Source organism: Ascidia mentula, chromosome 5 (genome assembly GCF_947561715.1).
Source record: "Ascidia mentula chromosome 5, kaAscMent1.1, whole genome shotgun sequence".
Classification (NCBI taxonomy): domain Eukaryota; kingdom Metazoa; phylum Chordata; class Ascidiacea; order Phlebobranchia; family Ascidiidae; genus Ascidia; species Ascidia mentula.
Window position 1 is genome coordinate 6,265,599 of NC_138570.1, and position 16,683 is coordinate 6,282,281.

The following is a 16,683-nucleotide window of genomic DNA, read 5'->3' on the forward strand; positions in this document are numbered from 1 at the left end:
TGTTTATGCCCAAAGTCACTTACAGTTGCTCATGCGAGCGTTATATTATTCTCCAAAATCACACTTACAGTCACGTTTTTATGTGTTTATCACAAACAAATATGTACAAAACATACACAGTTGCAAACATATTGCAAGTGCACAAAATTTTACATCACCGTGTGAAAAAACTATCATAACTTCCCACAAAATGTTATACCCGAAAAGGCAACACCATGCAAGAAACATGAAACTGATACATAATCAAGTCAAGTTAGTCTATGGTCTTTTAGTCATAAGATAATCTATTTCTTGCGAAACAAAGTTTCAAAAAATTATGACAGATCTTGTTCACAGTTTACAAACATTGAAAATGACAGAACAACATGTTGTTCATCCAACATGATTTTAAGTTTGGTGAATGTATACGTACAGTCACAAATAAAATGTTCTGCAAAAACACATTGACAGAACTTTGACTTTCAGCAGGGAGAGAGAGCAGTATAAAACTCATTTAATTCTACTTTCTAAAACCAGGAATCACACTTCTCTTAAGAAAAAAATTTGTTCAAAAATTGAAAAGTGGTGAAGGTCACCACGATGTTGACAGAACTTTACCTTTCCAGGGGGAAAAAACAGTATAAAATTCATTTAATTCTACTTCCTAAAATGAAGGATCACACTTTCTAACAAGAAAAAAATATTTAAAAAAAAACTTAAATGGTTCATTTAGGTGACACAATGTCAATAAAATCTTATTCCGATCCATAAACACTTTCATCGCTGTATGCTATGTACAGAAAGAAATCCTCCTCATGGTGTTCCTGCAATGGTAGACAAATTTGAATGATGAACAAAGACAATATGAAGTTGCAAACGCACCACCAACATTAACAATGGGTTTTGTTTTCGTTTCAATGGCTAAACAAATTTCCTTAACTTTGTTTATGGTATATACTTTTCATACGATATTATTTTTTTGTTACGTAGGGATTTTACACGAAAAAACACTACAACTGTTCAAAAATACATTTTTCAGCCATTACTGAAGAAAATGTATTACTTAAATTAAAACAATCTACCTGATACAGCTGCCCCATGGTGGTACTTGTTGGTGGAATCACATTGTTAACAAAAAAGAACAAAGCTTCCTCTGGTCTCAGATGAATCCTTTTACGAATAAGAAAATAAAACTGTCCCACTGTAAACACATGACGTTGTTAAACCTACTGTTTCGACACAACTTATTTCAAATAAATCGCAAAGTTTACCAGTAAGATCAGATGGTACCAAGTACTTTTTCTTATCCAAATCACCAATTCTTGCCTTGGCTGCTTTCTCCACAATAACCTTTTAAACACCAAATTGTGTTAAAAAAATACGCAAACCAAAATAATGCGAAGTGTTTTGACACATACCGGCACCCGATCAGGATATTTTCTTCTAATTTTTTCGCCTTCACTTCTTCTCTTTTCAAATGTATGTTCCTCTTTGTATTGCCACTTCATGGTGTCTTAGCAACAATATTATATATACAAGATAAACCTTCGATACAAACAAAGATTAGAAACAAGTATATAATTTTTACACATCATTAGACATAATCCAATAGTACCAACCAATTCAGTAGCCAGAAAATATGACATGATAACTTCAGTCTCTTTGAGATTATATATACCACATACATATACCAAGTATGACTGTGCTCTTAGTCAAAGATGAGTAATATTTTCACTTAACTACAGACAATAGTTTTTCACTTTTAACCCATTTTAAATAACAAAGCAACATTAAAAAATATTTTTTTACACATCTAGTCAAATTAATATGCAGACTTGCATCAGACACAAGTTTTTATAATTTTTGCCAAGTTTTTACAGTGGGTTGTGATCACTGCATTTTCAATAAAAAAAAACTTATTTAATTTAGTTGCACACAAACAAGCTAGTGCATATACATAAGGTCAGACCGAACGTAACACCAGTTGACTACCAGATGTCTGTTATTGTGAAATAGTGGATCATTAATAATGATCATTCACCACGACCTAAGGCATAGTTCTGGTTTCGGTGTCAAATAAAAGCAAAAAATATCTCAGTCAGTTGACTTTAGGAAAAATCCTAAGTTGTTCAAGCTACTCCATAACGGCTGGTTTAACATAATATAATTAAGCAAACCAAACATGTCGCTTTAAGGCATAAGTAGAAGCGAAACAAGTAAATGGTATGTTTATACAATAGCTGATAGTATTCATTTTCTGGAACTATAAACTACTATCATAGTTAACAATCAGATGCGCAATCATTCACAATTACATTCTTCATTATAAACAAAGCAAACACCAAGCACAGAAGGTCAGCTGACTGATGCATAACAAACATGACGTCACAACTAAAGCGAAGTATTTCATATTCATCCGCCCTGCCCGGATTTGCGGAGGCATAAAAGTGTTTAAAAATAAAAATAATCGTCCATGTAGTCATCAAAGTGCTACAACTAACAGCAGTGAGTAAATGGAATTATAAACACGAAAATTAGCCTCCGCAAAGAGAAAATAAATTTCTACAATCTTTTGTTTTTCTGACCGCTAGAGTATTTGTACTGTATTTGGTGCCCTAAAATTCATTGGTTAAAACAAAACATTTTGCAAACAACAATACCAAAACATCAAATAGTCCAATAACAAGTTATTGAATTTATTCATATCAGGTATTTCAGTTGCACTTCATTACGATTGGTGATATGATAATTTTTTGACAAGAAAGGTTCATGAAACACAATTGAAACGTTTACAATTTAATACATGGGATTCGCTATTGATTGTGCGACGAGCAATCCATTTACCTTGCAATATATTTGCAGCAAATGCTGCAAACAAGTGTTTTTTTAAGTAGGCTTTGTTGATTAATGAAGGATAGGAGTGGGGGAAGCTTTGTAACGTGCTTGATTTGTTCAGCGATTGCATTGCGGCCGAACCAAGACGAACAGCGTTTATGATGCGTTTATCAGCATTGCTTTCACTTACGAACTGACAGTTAGCTAAAAGAGGCATATCCAAACTTTTTGTTTTTAATGTAGACCTATAACGTTAGTGGGTTTTCGCCGTTGTCGACTGTTTATGACTAATCAATATAAGAGCTTTTCGCCGTACGAAGTTTGAGACAGGCACTTTTAGCGGGACAGTGCTAATAGTCAGACCTATGTGCACGGATTAGTAAAAAGCACAAGGGATCAGTTTACCATCGGCTTTGGTTTCTGATGGACATTAAACATAAAAAAGTTGCTGCGGAATCTGAAAGCCGCGCAAATAGGCCGTCCGGCAATTAAATAAAGGAATTCGTGAATTTCTGTTACTCGATAAATAGCGTGGACAAAGCGTTTAATAGCCCCAGGCAAGAGGTTTTCATTCGAAGCTGCCGAATGATGCAATTCAAAGAGAATACAAAAGCAGCGAAAGTGGATTTTTTCGTGTCGCCGCTGCGGCGATTACTGTATGCCTCGGGTAATACTTCACCAGCCAACGAAGAGGAGGTGGGCGTAGTGAGCGCCTGGGACAACGAAAAAATCAATACGGTTTGGGCACATTATTCACCGGCTTAAACTTTGTCGCTGGAAATTGAAAGGATGCTCGAAAACGCATATGCAAGTTGATAATGCAAATGCAGGTTGATTGATTTGTAAGGACCTTTAATGAGGCAAACATACCAATACAAAATTTATGTTGAACCGCCATTCATTTTTGGGGAAACTAGGAAAGTTTGTGAAATGAGATGTTATAGTGTTTAATTCCACAATGTAACGCAGAACTTTAAAAAGGTGTCAGTTGCAGCAAACTTTTAAGCGTGGGTTTTCTGTAATCCAACCTGTTTTTGTTGGCGCACTGTTTCATGAAAAGAAAACGTTTGGATTTGCAACTCCCTCAGTTTGGATTTGATTTTCACAAAGCAGAATAATGATGTCAAACGTACTGCAAGTCATCGGCTTTGTACTTGGTATCTTGGCATGGGTTGGAATGATAGGAACTTGTGCTGCACCGGAATGGAGAAAAAACAGCAATGGACAGACAATAATTGACAGTACTTTGAGGTTGGAACAGTTAAGTGACAACTACTTGTTGTCGCTGTGAATCCCTTTATATTAACTGTAAAAATATGTTGAATGCATGCTGTATAATCAACGTCGTGTCTATATTTGTTTTAACATATAGCCATAGTAACAGGAAAGTTGCATGGTTCTGCAGTATGGAACATGCAAACATAACAATGTGTTACTGTAACGTCTGCAAAAGTTTCAATCAAACCACATGGTTACGGAATAAATGTCGTATATTTTACAGTGTTTGTTGATTTTGTTAATCGTTCTGTACATGCAGGTACGATGGGCTTTGGTTGAGATGCAAAGCATTTGTAACCGGACAAACACAATGTGATTCATATGGTGCATTTTTTATAGGCCTTCCAGGTAAGAAGTAACTTAACAAACTTATACGACGTATAATGCCTTATCAGCAAAAGTTGAATTGCACTGTGTAGCATGAAAGTTAGTACTGTAGAGCAATGCGGATATATTAAATAATTCCCCGCTGCCTCGACAAACCGATAAAATCAATAGCTTCAAAAGTAAATTGAAAATGAATACTCCCACACACAGACAAAGAGTTTTGGATTTTCGGAAAGAATTCGCTGATTAAGACCGACACAAATACCTTTTTTTAATTTTTTTGTGACAAAATCAATTATACCTGCCACTGAAATAGATCACAGTGGCCCCCAAAAACGATTTTCAACACTGCCACTTGCATTTAATATTGATTTTAGACCAACTTTAGTGCCCGAAGATCCACTGGGTTTAATGACCTGTTGGTCCGATTGGCCCAAATGATGTTTATTAATTGTTGACGCACTCGAATCTCTATCTGTTGCCTTGTAAAAAGCAATACACTGTTTAGGTATATAATATATCTTTTGTTTGTGCTACGGCGTAATAGTGGACATCATATTAGTTGCGCTATAGTTTGACTGGCATTTATTTGACTACTTGTATCCGGGAGTCATTTTCGCGCTTTCCTGCGATATTTCACTTGCTCTTGCTAATCGATATAAGGCTGTGGCAATGTCACGGCATGCACGATAATACTCGTTAATCCCTCACATTGATTGTGACCCGAAAGATTTACACACGCGCATTACCTCGAATATTTGTTTTTTTCAGAGGTTCTACAGATATGTCGCGCTTTGGTGATTTCTTCTATTGGTCTTGGATTTATCGCCATCCTTGTGACTATTTTCGGGTTAAAATGTGTCAACGCCGGTTGTGGAAACGGGCGCGTGAAGCCAAGAATATCTCTCATAGGTGGAATTTTGTTTGGTCTAGCAGGTAAGCACAACATACCGGTTAAAACGTAACCTACAAACTGGGGTGTTTGGTGTTTACTGCATGAATTGGTGTTGGTGTAGGCTACAACCCATTTGCCCGTCATTTGCACAAAAGTTATTTGCGCGTAACGCTAAACGTATAAACGGAATTTTAAAAAATATTTGCCAACATACAATAGACATGCCCAGAAAATACAAAAGTCTTGTCACAGAAAACAAAAATCGATTGACAAGTTTTTTTTTTTAAAGAACCAATAACAAACATAAGTGAGCAAGGTGCTGGAAAAGGCTGTTTTGTGTTCATACGCTTTGCACATAAAGTATCATGAATATAGGCGGGTTCTCAATTGAAAAAGTAGGTCTGTAACCACACTTTTAATTAGTAATTAATGGAACACGTTTGCGCCAACAGGCCTCTGCACTGGAGGGGCTGTTTACTTTGCGTACTGGTGGTCGTCTCAGGATGGCTACAGCTTAATGAATGGATTTTATGTGGCAATGGCTACAACGGCGATTGCTCTGCTGGCCTCCGCTTTACTTATTACCGGTTCGCTTTCATCTTGCTCTGGAGCCAAGGAGACCATCAAATCTCAAGCTTACTCCTTTCGCCGTCGGTCAGTTAATCTGCTGGCCAAACGAGAGGACCGTCGAGATTGCGTTGGGGACGTCAATGGGAAACCCCATCGAATCCTGGGTTCAAAAAATCCTGTGTGCATTTCTGAGTATGTTTGAGCAATTATATCACATATAATCACCAACCTGCGTGTTAACTTCCATAAGTTGAGAAAATGGTCGAACGCGTTGACCTCAACAACCTACTTATTCAAAATCAAGTCTGCCAAAAATGCGGGCGACTAGTCAGCTCATAAAATATTCATTAATATTGCCGCACTTTATCCTGTGGTTAGCTTCGACTTTTACTAACTCCGCACATTAGTCATCGACTAAGCTTCACAACAATAGCGGTAGATGGTACGTAATCTGATGTATTGCACACGTGTAGTTTATCACAGCATGTAAATGCAAAGTCTTGCCGAAGGAATTCACTGTGGAACGGCGGCATGCGTGTTTGCCAAATGTGTAGAAGATAACTGCCTTGCAATTGAACAAGTCACCGGGGCGCCATTTTCATCGTTCGGTACGACTCTTGGGTACGGTGTGCAATTGGGGTGGTTGTCCGCAGCGGTTTCGTTTTTATCATGCGGTCTTTCCATGTCCGGTTGTCACTGCTGGAGTGTGCCAATGTCAATGCCCAAGTCGGAAATTTTAATCGAAGCCGGAAGACACAGTAAAGACTATAACACTACCAATACACCATACACCGTTTTTGAACAAAATTCATTATGCTCGAATAAAACGTTCAAAGCAGCCGTCCCACATATTTTGTTCAAGGGGGATGAAACCTACACAGTTGGAAGTAACTCTCGGTCCCAAAGTGACAGCGGCTTTACGATAACCTACCTTCCTTGTACACGTCTATAAACACACGCATGCAACGGTGTTCTAATAAGTGGTGTTTTTTTAGTGTATATGTAATTGTTTCTATTTGTTCTGCTGTCAGTAACTTTGTTTCGTAAAATGTTTTGTTGCATGCTGCAGGAATAAAATATATGACGAGTGAGCGTTGATTGCTCGGTGTTTAAATTAGTGTTACTAGTGGTAGGTTTATTTCCGAAAATGTCCCGTGATTATATAGGTGACTCGAAAACGAGTGCTACATTAGGCCACAGCATCAGCTCAAACACACTGATTTGCCTGACACCACAAATTGAATGCATGTCATGGCGTTCGCCCGTTATCGATCAAGCGAATTTACTTGATTAAGTAGTCCCGCCGCACCAGTCGTTTTGCTAATTCGCTGGGGATTCTTCAAACGCAGCATCGCCGTCACAAAGCCAACTGTCGGTACTCCATTCGTTGTCTTTGCATGTCATTCTGCACGGGTGAGGTGGGATTTAAAAATACAATTCGCTCTGGTGCGCGGATACACGATTTACGATGTTTTGCAATTTTCCGCCAGCCGCACTTACAGGAGCAGCCGTGTCCTATTACGCACATGGAGTGGTGCAGGAATACTACAACCCGACTCTTGCGAAGAATAGACCAAAATTTCTTCGCCAGGAATACGGATACGCGCTGTTTATCGGTTAGTTAAGCTAATTCGCCGTAACAATGTAAAAAATAATCATACGTGCCCTACCGCTGATGGATTTCAACCTAGAAAACCCTGTTATATTGGATTTTCTTGTAAAAATGACCGAAAGTAAACACCAAGCAAATGTTAGTGTTTCAATCAAACGTTAAACCCTGCTGTTTTTGCATTTGAACAGGTTGGGCGAGTTTGGTGGTGGGTGTCCTAGCTAGCGTGCTTATAAGCTCTTCCAGTATAGCGATGCTGGTAAAACCGCTTCCCCAACCGCACAAAACTCACGTTCATGAACTGAGACCAGTTACCATTGTGCCCAACGTCACCGCACTGGAGCCGGTCCACGTTCATCAACCCGCTCAGTCTTCTGGCAGGCAAGTCCGAATACAACAAACGCCAGCACACTCAAACGTCCTGACGCGGAACGGTACCGGACACTCGCGCACAAATTCAGGATCCAGCGCGAGTAAGTCAGGGGGCAGCTCACAGACGGCCAAAAACCCTCGCAACAACCACCATAATCATCACCACCATCATCACGGAACTGTGCCGAGAGAGAGATCTAATGAACCTTCGTCCGCGCGATCCCGACGACGTCGAAGTTACGACGAGGGAAATTCTCGGCGTTCCAGGCCGGTCAGAGGACAAGTGAAGCAATACGTCTAGCGCTGAGACAACCAATTAGCACAGTTGCTACAGTCGCTCGTTTCTTTGCGTTAACTTCGTTTAATATGCAAAAATGGCGTAAATGATAAACAGGGTTAAGGTTACCATTGAGCATGGTGTTCGTATATAATAGAAGATACTGCAACTTCTTGTCTTCTTAGTAAACAACAAGTAATGGCCAGATGGTTTATATTTTAACTTACAAAGAGACACAGTACACAAGAAACACTGTTGATTGTAATACATACTGTACAACAGTACCAAACAATTGAAAGAAATTTTTCCTACTTATACACAACATATGAAAGATACACTGCACACACAATGAACAACTCACTTTAGTCCTCCTTTAGACTGAAGCCTCTGATAGTTTTTTGCATCTGCTTGTCGATGAGTTCACACTGACTGCTTCTGTTATTTGTGAGTGATCCCATTATTTCCATCATGGTAAAAACCATTAGTATTTTTGCTTTTCGAATATTTTTGTCTACATAGACAAACACATATATTAAAATACTACTTTCGAGAGTACCAGTGGTACACAGGCATAGATACATACAACAGCATGTTTCTTTGTTAACTGCTTCGCTTTTTGTATGAACAGTGGGCGATTGTATTTGTATTCAGCAGCCTAATGAGAAAAAGTACAAATAAACTAAGCAGATAACAGAAGTGATATTTAAAGTCAAGCTCTTACTATATCAACCATGAGTGGGTCATTGGGATTAGGATCATTGATAAGTTGTTGCACAGATGTAAGAACAGAACTTATATTGATTGATGGTTTCCAAGAACCCTGTTTTGAAGCCAATTAAACCTTTTTTGATATGTCAAGAAGGGGATGATGTCAAATATAACAAACCTGTGGTGGCATTTCTATTACATCAAGACAAATTCGTCCATGGGTATCAATATTCGGATGGTATATTGGAGTTTGAAATTGTAACAAGGGTGGCTCAAAAGGATATCGGACAGGAAGGTTTATTGCAATCAAAAAGATACCATTTTCATATGGGGTTCCTTCACTTCCATGTATTTCTTCAAAATATAATTCCGTCTTATTTGTTGTTTTCATGCTCAAATAATAGGTACAATGTCATAGTAAATTAAAAAATTTTTTCAGTAAATTAACAAATTCTTGCACATTTTCGGGTTAAAAACAATAAAAAAATACGTGCTTTAAGATGAAACTTTGCCGAATCTTCTTGCCAGCAAGTGATTAAAGGAGGGGGATGCTCCGTCAACATCTGAATCTCCCTTTTCAATCTCAGCGTTCTTTGCATTTTTATCCCGCCAACAGCAGTATAATGAACTACAAGGTGATGAACTTCTGGGATAACCGGTTAATTTAGACTCTTTAAAAACCAAATGTTCTTAAAACCAATAAGTAACGAAAACCCGATAAAATAAATGTAAAATGCAAACATTTTTTAGTTCATGTTGTTTTGGGACATAAACCCGCGTAACCAGTCATGCGTATCAAAACATGACCAGTGAAGAACAAAAACTCAAAATTTATTCATTGCAAAGTAAAATGTCAATGGAAGATTGGGAAGTTGCAAACAGCGACGAAAATGACGAACCAGACTACTTACCAAAATCCGAAAGGATTATTTCTTTGTATTCTGATATTGCACAGGGAAAGGTAAGGAATACTGTTTCTGCCACGTTTTAACCAGGGAGCTTTTTGAAACAGGGAAAATGTTGCCTTTTCTCAATTAGATACCTACCCTGGAGGTAAAGATACTTTCGCGGAAGGACCCCAGTTTAATTAAACCTCGTCAGCCTGAAGAGATGGCTGTTGATGACTCTGAGCCAAAGGAATTGGAAATTGCAGCATTTGATGAGGCAAATGAATTTGATTTTGATTCTCAAATGGTGGACACAGTTAAACGGTAACATCTTGTGTTCTTTTGCTATAAAAAGCATTTTACAAATATCGATATTGTTAGTGATTTGTGGACATCTTTCCACAAAAATGAACTTGGTTTTTAGATTTACACCAAAACATGCTCCAAGCAAAGCTCAAGTTAAGAAGGTTGCAAGAATTGATCAAGTGTGCTCGAAAATTAATAAATACAACAAGCTTGATGCCAAACAAAATACTGAAAAGATAACTTGAATTTTATCCTGCTAAGCAAATGAAATCCATATATGTATACCGTTCAAATGGTAAGCTCACAGCATGAATGAATTGCATCTTACTGTTGTAGGTATATGGGAGTGCTTTTATTTTCCTAATAAAGCTGGTTATTGTTGTTACTGTTTGAAATTGAAATGTTGAAAAAGGTTGCATTGTGACAGGTGTGTTTGAGGTGGTTTGTTCGGACAAGTTCCCTCAGAGCAAGTAAAAATAAATTTGTTTTGTTATAATAGCAGAGCCCAAAACATTTAGGTCGAATTTTTCACTATGGAGTTCAATTTGGATAGTAACCTTTGTTGTACTAAAGTGTCACTTCCAAAATAGCCGCAGCATGTCTCATCACATGACCTATATTTCTCTTTGGCAAACAAATAATGTTCATCAATCCATATATCTTTATAGTAATAAACTCAATACTGTTCTCGCAAAAAATTTTACACAATGATGTCAATACAATTCAAGTACTGTTCAAAACATCCCAACACAGGGAATAGTTATACAGAGACATCACAAATTCAACAGGAGCCTTTTGCGGTTGAAGTTCCGGCAATGTGTAACATTTACTTTCAAGCACAACTTTTTCCTGGGTAAGGTTGCTTGGGAACATGCTAAATATATTAGGTTCTGCTTTTCCTCCTGGAGACTGCCAAATAAAAACAGGCCTTTATACTGTATTCCCTAAACATATAGTAGTGCAAATTACCTTGTACACTTTTTTTTTCATCCTTCGAAATTCTGTGGAGCCCGCACTATCTGATAGTGGTATATCCAAACTTATCAAGTTGCAAAACAATTTTTCCTCTGGATCAATGTTGGTTCCAGCTGCTGATTTTACTGCAACATGTGCCTGTAAATGCAATTTTTAATTGTTATGTGCAATCATTACTGTTATCAGTGCTTGGTTTCAAAAAATTATATACCCGAAGTTGACCATCTTCATTAATTCTTTTCTTTACTTCTGTTACAGGATCAAATTGATTTTCTTTTATTTTCTGAAAAAATACTTATATAAAAAAAAATATAAATATAAAAATATAAAAAAATATTTTCTGAAAAAATACTTTGCTAAGTAAAATTAATGTAGTTTTACGGCATTAAAAATGTAATTAAACTTTTGTGCAAACCCTCTTGTTATGTTGGTTTGTGTGACACATCACTTTTAGTAAAGATTTTCAAATTCAACAGCAACCATAAGCAGATATACACATGAAACAAAGTTAATGTTGAGCAGGGCCTATGGCGTTGGGTAGAGTTGCTGAAAAAAACAGGACTCCAACTCATTTAACTAACTGTTGTATATACAGTCGGTGCATGTTTAGTTGCAGCGTCATGACAGTGATCCTTACTAAACTATATGCGGAGTCATGGTCAACTACTTTTTTTCATGATTCCACAACACTAATTTTGAGGGAATGGCAAGACGCACAGTTAAACAATATTTTGAAAAAAATTTATCAGGTAGATTACATATGTTATGGCTGCAACATGATATGTAACTTTATGTCTTTTGGTATTTTATACCTGTAAATCTTGCCCCAGTGCCAATGAGGAATTGTATTTTGGTTTGTTTAGAATCTGTGGACTTCCAGATTGTCCCACATTGGTATCAACATACTTTACAGAATGCTCATGACGAATAAGCCCAGTTTTTTTCTTGAGGAAAGATTGCTTTGAGGTGATTTTAGCCTTAGGACTTTTATCATCTGACATTGTATCTTTGTTTGCAGTTATTTCATCAATTTTCAACTGTACTGGGGTAGTTTTTCGATGGCCTGTTTCATTTAACAGAAGCTTTGTTTTATATATAGGAAGACTTTTCTGTGCGCAGACATCAATAATGTCAGAGGATTTGTGTTTCTCCACACTAATTTTATTTCTTAAATCTACAACCTTCACTGGCTGTGAGATTTTTGAATCAAGATGAGGAAGGGAGAGGGTTGATACACTTCCAGTGCTATCTGATGTTGACAAAAAATCAATTGCTTGATTTGAACCTGCTGTAATATCTGCCAAAGGATTTCTTTGTGTGTATAATGATGCTTTAAAAGAAAAATCTGTGTCATCAGTCAGTGTAGCAGAGGACCCCTCTTCATAGTCTGTACTTGTGGTTGAGCAGTCAGTCATAACAGTTGCACTTGGAATGGAATCATTGGTAGTGTCATCACTGGAGTCTGGCACATTGAATCGAACCTTACTTTTGCTTTGAACCTTTCTGATTGGGTCAGGCACATTGTGCTGCACTTGCTTCAGCACAGACTGTGGTTTTTCTGGGGTGATGAACAACTCGGGATCGAGATGATATTGTCTGGTGCCGTGAATAGCAGAGGGTGATGGTTCATATTCAGGGATTGCCTGTAACTCTGGATTTGGTCTCCTATTTTTAGCTTTGAGCAGTGATGGTGGCTTTTCAGGTGTCACCATTAGTGAGGGATCATTTTCTATTGAAGTAATTTTTGTTGGAATCAAATCAAGCTCCATTTTCAAGATAATGCAAAACGTTCTCCTAACCTCAAGTCCTGCAAAAAATATGGCTGTGGTCAATACAGAAGGTGGTTTCTAAGTTACTTTTGTCCCAATTAATTGACTTTGGCCACATATATAAGGTACTGGTGTAATCATGGTTCCGACATCACAACATCGATGGGTCCAACCTCACAATGAAAATTTACGTTTAGTCAAAGAAAAGAGTGTGGAATTAACAACAATCAGGTTGACTGGCAGCTACTTGGCTTTGGTGTGCACTTATAGTAGATATGCTATTATTTCAAGACGTTTTTGGTGGCTGGTACTTTTTGCTTTACCTAAACGTAAAATTTCCTTCCCAAAAGGACTTACCACTTCGTACACTCGTTTTAGTGAATAACTCTAAGTCGATGCATTTTCAGTTAATCTATATACCTGCAGGCTGCAGCATTGAAAAACGAAGTGGGAACCAATAACCATGAATTGCAATTGGTAAATATTAATAACACCGGTTTCCACGCCAAAACTATTGATCAATTGATGTAGCATTTTGTTTAGTCAATAACCACATGACTGTGATGCACGTATTTTAGAAATCAACAATTAATAAATAGGATCGAATATCAACAATCAGAGATATCTTTGCTCTACTATACACTATATGCAGTCCACTTCAAATCTACCCGCTGTTGTTATCGACCGACCGAATGAGAGGGCCGTAATATTTGTATAAATGAGAATTGCCCAAGAATCCTGAAACAAAGACATCACAGCACTGCAAAGTTTCAAAACAACCGTACAAAGTATATTGAATATAGGGCATTTGGCCCTCTTTGGCGCCGTATTACTTACTCGTATCATCGCAATTGGGGCTGAGTCCAACCTTCAAAAACACAGCAATTCCAACTTTTTCAAGGATAAGTCACGAATTATGAAGTAATGGAAAAGTTACATTAGTAAGTAAAGTTACAATTTAAAGTAATTCTTAGAATTGCATCGAAACGTTTAAAAAGAAACGATTTTGAGCAGTGTTTCCAACCTGTCACCAGGGGTTCACTGGAACAGTAGCCTACAGGAGTTCACAACAATTAAAGCCCACCAGTTTCAAATTCGAAAGGCCGTTTGCTTGGCATAACATGATAAAATAGAAAAAAATGTACGTTTAAAGAACTATCGAGATCACACCTTGACGTCCGATGCGACCGGTTGCAAACACATCACCTCCAAGCGCAATCGTCTGCGATCCAACGACGGAGCGATAAATTACCATCATATGGATGCCTGACTCGATAATGACGGGTCGCATGGGCGAAGACCCGACATCAAGCTTCTGACGTTCTGAGTTATGACACCATGTTGGCAGCAGGTCCCGACGCCGATGGTCTGTTCTTAGAGCGAAGTTCGGTCTGAGACCAAAACAGAGATCTGGGACCGAACACCGTGATCTGTGCTGGTCGATGAGACCAAACCTAAGAGATCACATTGTGATCTGTTAGACCGTAAAAGATGATCTGTTTATTTGTGTAAAGAGTCGCAAATATATAGGGATACATCAAAGACGAGGTAGAAACAAAGATATAATTGCTGCGACTACGCGACAAAGGAGAAGAAGTAGATCAACTTGAAAGACGTAAAGCAAGCGAGATAGCCAGCGGTGGCGTGTAGAAAGCGGTTACAAAAAAGTTTAAACAAAATATTGAATGACAAGCCAAATTCCCTACAATAACCACTGAGGTTTTATCGGTGCTATTTTGCGATCTTACAGTTTGTTGCCATGGTTCATTTGCATTGTAGTCTTCTGCTCAAAATCAACACGATTTGATTTGTATGTGACAGATGTTTCCAGCGTGTGGACAGTTACGCCAACCATTTTCGAGTTAACGCATTTTTTTAATTGAATTGGCACATTTTTGTGACGATCGGCTAGGTAGAAGGTGGACCAGATGAAATTCTCGAGGCCGGATTAGGTGTAGAGTCTGAACTATTTTTAGATCATACAAAAATCCAAGCAAGCAAATTTATTGTCTTCAGAAACGAGATCATATAAAAAACCAAAAAGGAACGCCAACTTTCAGAAAGCAGAACCAAGTTCACCACAAATTTGCAAATTTTACTAATGGATGGAATTTCTTTTTGTTTAAAAAGTAAAAGCGAACTGGAATGTCAGGAACATGTACAAAAAATTGCTTCTTAAATCAGTGAACTTGGACACATTAAAAGCTAAAACAAAGGCAGTGATAATTACATTCACCAGGTACAAAACGATTTGGTTAGGTGAGTACATACTGTATTCTTTGTGTTGCAACTGAGTGAAAAAGATGATTGTTGTATTACTGATGCAAACTGTCTATGTTGAACAATTGCAAAGAAATTCATTGTACAAAAACAAAAGCACAGCATTCTATTGGACTGTTGATATCAAAAACATACCTTCACAGATGATTGTGCACAATGTAAGTGTTGTAACAAAAACCACACAAATCTCTATACAAAACGAACAGTTTCTTTTACTTGAAAACTACTAGGAGATCAATTGAGCCAGTGTAAACTTGCCAATGCTGATCATGGTTTTAAGTTGTGTTTGTGTAATTCGCCTATTCTGCAGTTTTCTCTTCCTGTGCAGGCTCTTCCTTAGTATCCTTTTCCTTTTCATCGGTCTTTTGCTTTTTTATATCCTCCTCTGCCTAAAACAGAACAGCTGCAACTATGTTCAATAAATCAAAATTCATAGAATGTTTAATGCACAAAGTAAATGAGCATCCACCTTAACAATAATATTTTGAATATGTATGTATATACCATAGATATTTTCTGTTATAGTTGCAAGCACAAGTAAACACTGCCTTTTTAACAAAAATAATACATTATGTCAATATGCTACCTCTTCTTCTGCTGGACGTTTTTGAGCTTGTTTATCCTCCTCCCCATTTTCCTTGTCTTCGTCAACTGACTTATTCTGTTCTGATTCTTGGGATCTTGTTTTTGCATCTGGATTGACACCACCGTGCTTCTCCAAGTATGCCTCTCCTTCCTAAAAGGGGACCAAATGTGAGCCACAAAAAAACGTTGAACCTAGCAATTGCCAATTGGATAACAATACCACCACAAGATTTTTGGAACATGAACAAGAAATTCTTCAGTTAGTACATACTGTGTATAATATGACAAACCTGTGCAGTAGTAACCATTGTATTGTCTCTAGTCATCTTTGGTTGGTCTCCTTCTCCATTCTGTTCCCCATTTTTAGCAACTTCTGGAGCATCTCCAGCTCCATTCTCTGCACTCTCTTTCGTGACTGTTTTGCATTCCTCAGCCAAATCTGGATCGTTTTTTTCCAGAAACTTTATCCCTTCCTAAAAAAACAAAATTTAACCCGTGATTTTTTCGCGAATTTCATAGGTGAAATATGTTACGCACTACTGTTCCAAATTTTAACATTAAACACGGTTTACGATACAAATTCGACTGATACATAAATTCTGAATCCGTTTAACCGTGAAAGCAATGCGCGTAACATACTACTCGCAACAGTCTATCGCCGACAATAGGTTTCGTTTCAGCCGATACCGCTTTTCCACTTGCTGTACAAGCCAGTCGTCGTTGCAATTTCACTAAACTTGCCTTGGCAGTTGCCTGCATTGTGTTGTCCCGAGTAAGCTTTTGTTGTTCAGCTGCCATTTCTTGGTAGGTTTTTTATTCAATCCAAATTTATTCAGTAACAATAAATCCAACAAGTTTATTTCGTTGTGAACGCAAAAACACAACTCAAGACACAGTAAAAGCACGCTCACGAACAAAAGAGAGGCGCCATGCGGAAGCGCGCATATTATATCACGTGACAATGCGGACAAATCACATTCGAGGAGACAAAATGCGTCATTGAGCTGAAGAGCATTAAAGAAACAAGTAGA

General features: G+C 37.7%; 6 protein-coding genes across 8 annotated transcripts; 2 read left to right on the plus strand and 4 right to left on the minus strand.

Moving 5' to 3' along the window:
- Positions 1-70: 70 nt before the first annotated feature.
- On the minus strand, positions 71-1,528 carry LOC145903949 (gamma-aminobutyric acid receptor-associated protein). Its single transcript, XM_082992145.1, has 4 exons — positions 1,398-1,528; positions 1,251-1,329; positions 1,062-1,180; positions 71-803 (listed from the first exon to the last, which is right to left on the minus strand). The coding sequence occupies exons 1-4, from the start codon at positions 1,485-1,487 to the stop codon at positions 735-737; spliced, it is 357 nt and encodes a 118-aa protein (XP_082848271.1). The 5' UTR covers positions 1,488-1,528; the 3' UTR covers positions 71-734.
- A 2,345-nt stretch (positions 1,529-3,873) lies between these two features.
- Positions 3,874-8,225, plus strand: LOC145901506 (claudin-7-like). Its single transcript, XM_082989205.1, has 5 exons — positions 3,874-4,065; positions 4,352-4,440; positions 5,191-5,355; positions 7,375-7,500; positions 7,685-8,225. Exons 1-5 carry the CDS (start codon positions 3,932-3,934, stop codon positions 8,164-8,166), a joined length of 996 nt encoding a protein of 331 aa, XP_082845331.1. The 5' UTR covers positions 3,874-3,931; the 3' UTR covers positions 8,167-8,225.
- Positions 8,226-8,338: 113 nt separating this feature from the next.
- Positions 8,339-9,452, minus strand: LOC145901508 (ubiquitin-conjugating enzyme E2 T-like). The gene is made up of 5 exons (XM_082989206.1): positions 9,341-9,452; positions 9,029-9,204; positions 8,864-8,962; positions 8,726-8,797; positions 8,339-8,653 (listed from the first exon to the last, which is right to left on the minus strand). The coding sequence occupies exons 1-5, from the start codon at positions 9,447-9,449 to the stop codon at positions 8,624-8,626; spliced, it is 486 nt and encodes a 161-aa protein (XP_082845332.1). The 5' UTR covers positions 9,450-9,452; the 3' UTR covers positions 8,339-8,623.
- LOC145901509 (uncharacterized) lies at positions 9,452-10,424 on the plus strand. Of its 2 annotated transcripts, XM_082989208.1 has the most exons (4): positions 9,452-9,485; positions 9,697-9,811; positions 9,889-10,061; positions 10,162-10,424. In XM_082989208.1, the coding sequence occupies exons 2-4, from the start codon at positions 9,701-9,703 to the stop codon at positions 10,286-10,288; spliced, it is 411 nt and encodes a 136-aa protein (XP_082845334.1). In that variant the 5' UTR covers positions 9,452-9,485; positions 9,697-9,700; the 3' UTR covers positions 10,289-10,424. The 2 variants fall into 2 exon arrangements, with proteins under 2 accessions (XP_082845334.1, XP_082845333.1); XM_082989207.1 differs by lacking the exon at positions 9,452-9,485 and having other exon boundaries at positions 9,632-9,811.
- Positions 10,273-12,821, minus strand: LOC145901505 (uncharacterized). Its single transcript, XM_082989204.1, has 4 exons — positions 11,831-12,821; positions 11,230-11,301; positions 11,013-11,156; positions 10,273-10,952 (listed from the first exon to the last, which is right to left on the minus strand). The coding sequence occupies exons 1-4, from the start codon at positions 12,785-12,787 to the stop codon at positions 10,767-10,769; spliced, it is 1,359 nt and encodes a 452-aa protein (XP_082845330.1). The 5' UTR covers positions 12,788-12,821; the 3' UTR covers positions 10,273-10,766.
- A 1,954-nt stretch (positions 12,822-14,775) lies between these two features.
- On the minus strand, positions 14,776-16,572 carry LOC145903872 (uncharacterized). Of its 2 annotated transcripts, none has more exons than XM_082992049.1 (4): positions 16,394-16,572; positions 15,943-16,125; positions 15,654-15,803; positions 14,776-15,456 (listed from the first exon to the last, which is right to left on the minus strand). In XM_082992049.1, the coding sequence occupies exons 1-4, from the start codon at positions 16,448-16,450 to the stop codon at positions 15,367-15,369; spliced, it is 480 nt and encodes a 159-aa protein (XP_082848175.1). In that variant the 5' UTR covers positions 16,451-16,572; the 3' UTR covers positions 14,776-15,366. The 2 variants fall into 2 exon arrangements, with proteins under 2 accessions (XP_082848175.1, XP_082848176.1); XM_082992050.1 differs by having other exon boundaries at positions 15,943-16,121; positions 16,390-16,572.
- Positions 16,573-16,683: the final 111 nt, after the last annotated feature.

Coding starts and splice junctions, on each gene's coding strand:
- LOC145901509 (XM_082989207.1), top strand. CDS start 9,653: ATGACCAGTGAAGAACAAAAACTCAAAATTTATTCATTGCAAAGTAAA. Junction 9,812..9,888: donor CTGATATTGCACAGGGAAAG/GTAAGGAATACT, acceptor TTTCTCAATTAG/ATACCTACCCTGGAGGTAAA. Junction 10,062..10,161: donor ATGGTGGACACAGTTAAACG/GTAACATCTTGT, acceptor CTTGGTTTTTAG/ATTTACACCAAAACATGCTC.
- LOC145901508 (XM_082989206.1), bottom strand. CDS start 9,449: ATGCAAAGAACGCTGAGATTGAAAAGGGAGATTCAGATGTTGACGGAG. Junction 8,798..8,863: donor ACCCACTCATGGTTGATATA/GTAAGAGCTTGA, acceptor TTTTCTCATTAG/GCTGCTGAATACAAATACAA. Junction 8,654..8,725: donor TAACAAAGAAACATGCTGTT/GTATGTATCTAT, acceptor TTGTCTATGTAG/ACAAAAATATTCGAAAAGCA.
- LOC145903872 (XM_082992049.1), bottom strand. CDS start 16,450: ATGGCAGCTGAACAACAAAAGCTTACTCGGGACAACACAATGCAGGCA. Junction 15,804..15,942: donor CAATGGTTACTACTGCACAG/GTTTGTCATATT, acceptor GTCCCCTTTTAG/GAAGGAGAGGCATACTTGGA. Junction 15,457..15,653: donor AACGTCCAGCAGAAGAAGAG/GTAGCATATTGA, acceptor GTTCTGTTTTAG/GCAGAGGAGGATATAAAAAA.
- LOC145901506 (XM_082989205.1), top strand. CDS start 3,932: ATGATGTCAAACGTACTGCAAGTCATCGGCTTTGTACTTGGTATCTTG. Junction 4,066..4,351: donor ATAATTGACAGTACTTTGAG/GTTGGAACAGTT, acceptor CTGTACATGCAG/GTACGATGGGCTTTGGTTGA. Junction 4,441..5,190: donor ATTTTTTATAGGCCTTCCAG/GTAAGAAGTAAC, acceptor TGTTTTTTTCAG/AGGTTCTACAGATATGTCGC.
- LOC145903949 (XM_082992145.1), bottom strand. CDS start 1,487: ATGAAGTGGCAATACAAAGAGGAACATACATTTGAAAAGAGAAGAAGT. Junction 1,330..1,397: donor AATATCCTGATCGGGTGCCG/GTATGTGTCAAA, acceptor GGTGTTTAAAAG/GTTATTGTGGAGAAAGCAGC. Junction 1,181..1,250: donor GGTACCATCTGATCTTACTG/GTAAACTTTGCG, acceptor ATGTGTTTACAG/TGGGACAGTTTTATTTTCTT.
- LOC145901505 (XM_082989204.1), bottom strand. CDS start 12,787: ATGGAGCTTGATTTGATTCCAACAAAAATTACTTCAATAGAAAATGAT. Junction 11,302..11,830: donor CACTGGGGCAAGATTTACAG/GTATAAAATACC, acceptor GTATTTTTTCAG/AAAATAAAAGAAAATCAATT. Junction 11,157..11,229: donor ATGAAGATGGTCAACTTCGG/GTATATAATTTT, acceptor TTGCATTTACAG/GCACATGTTGCAGTAAAATC.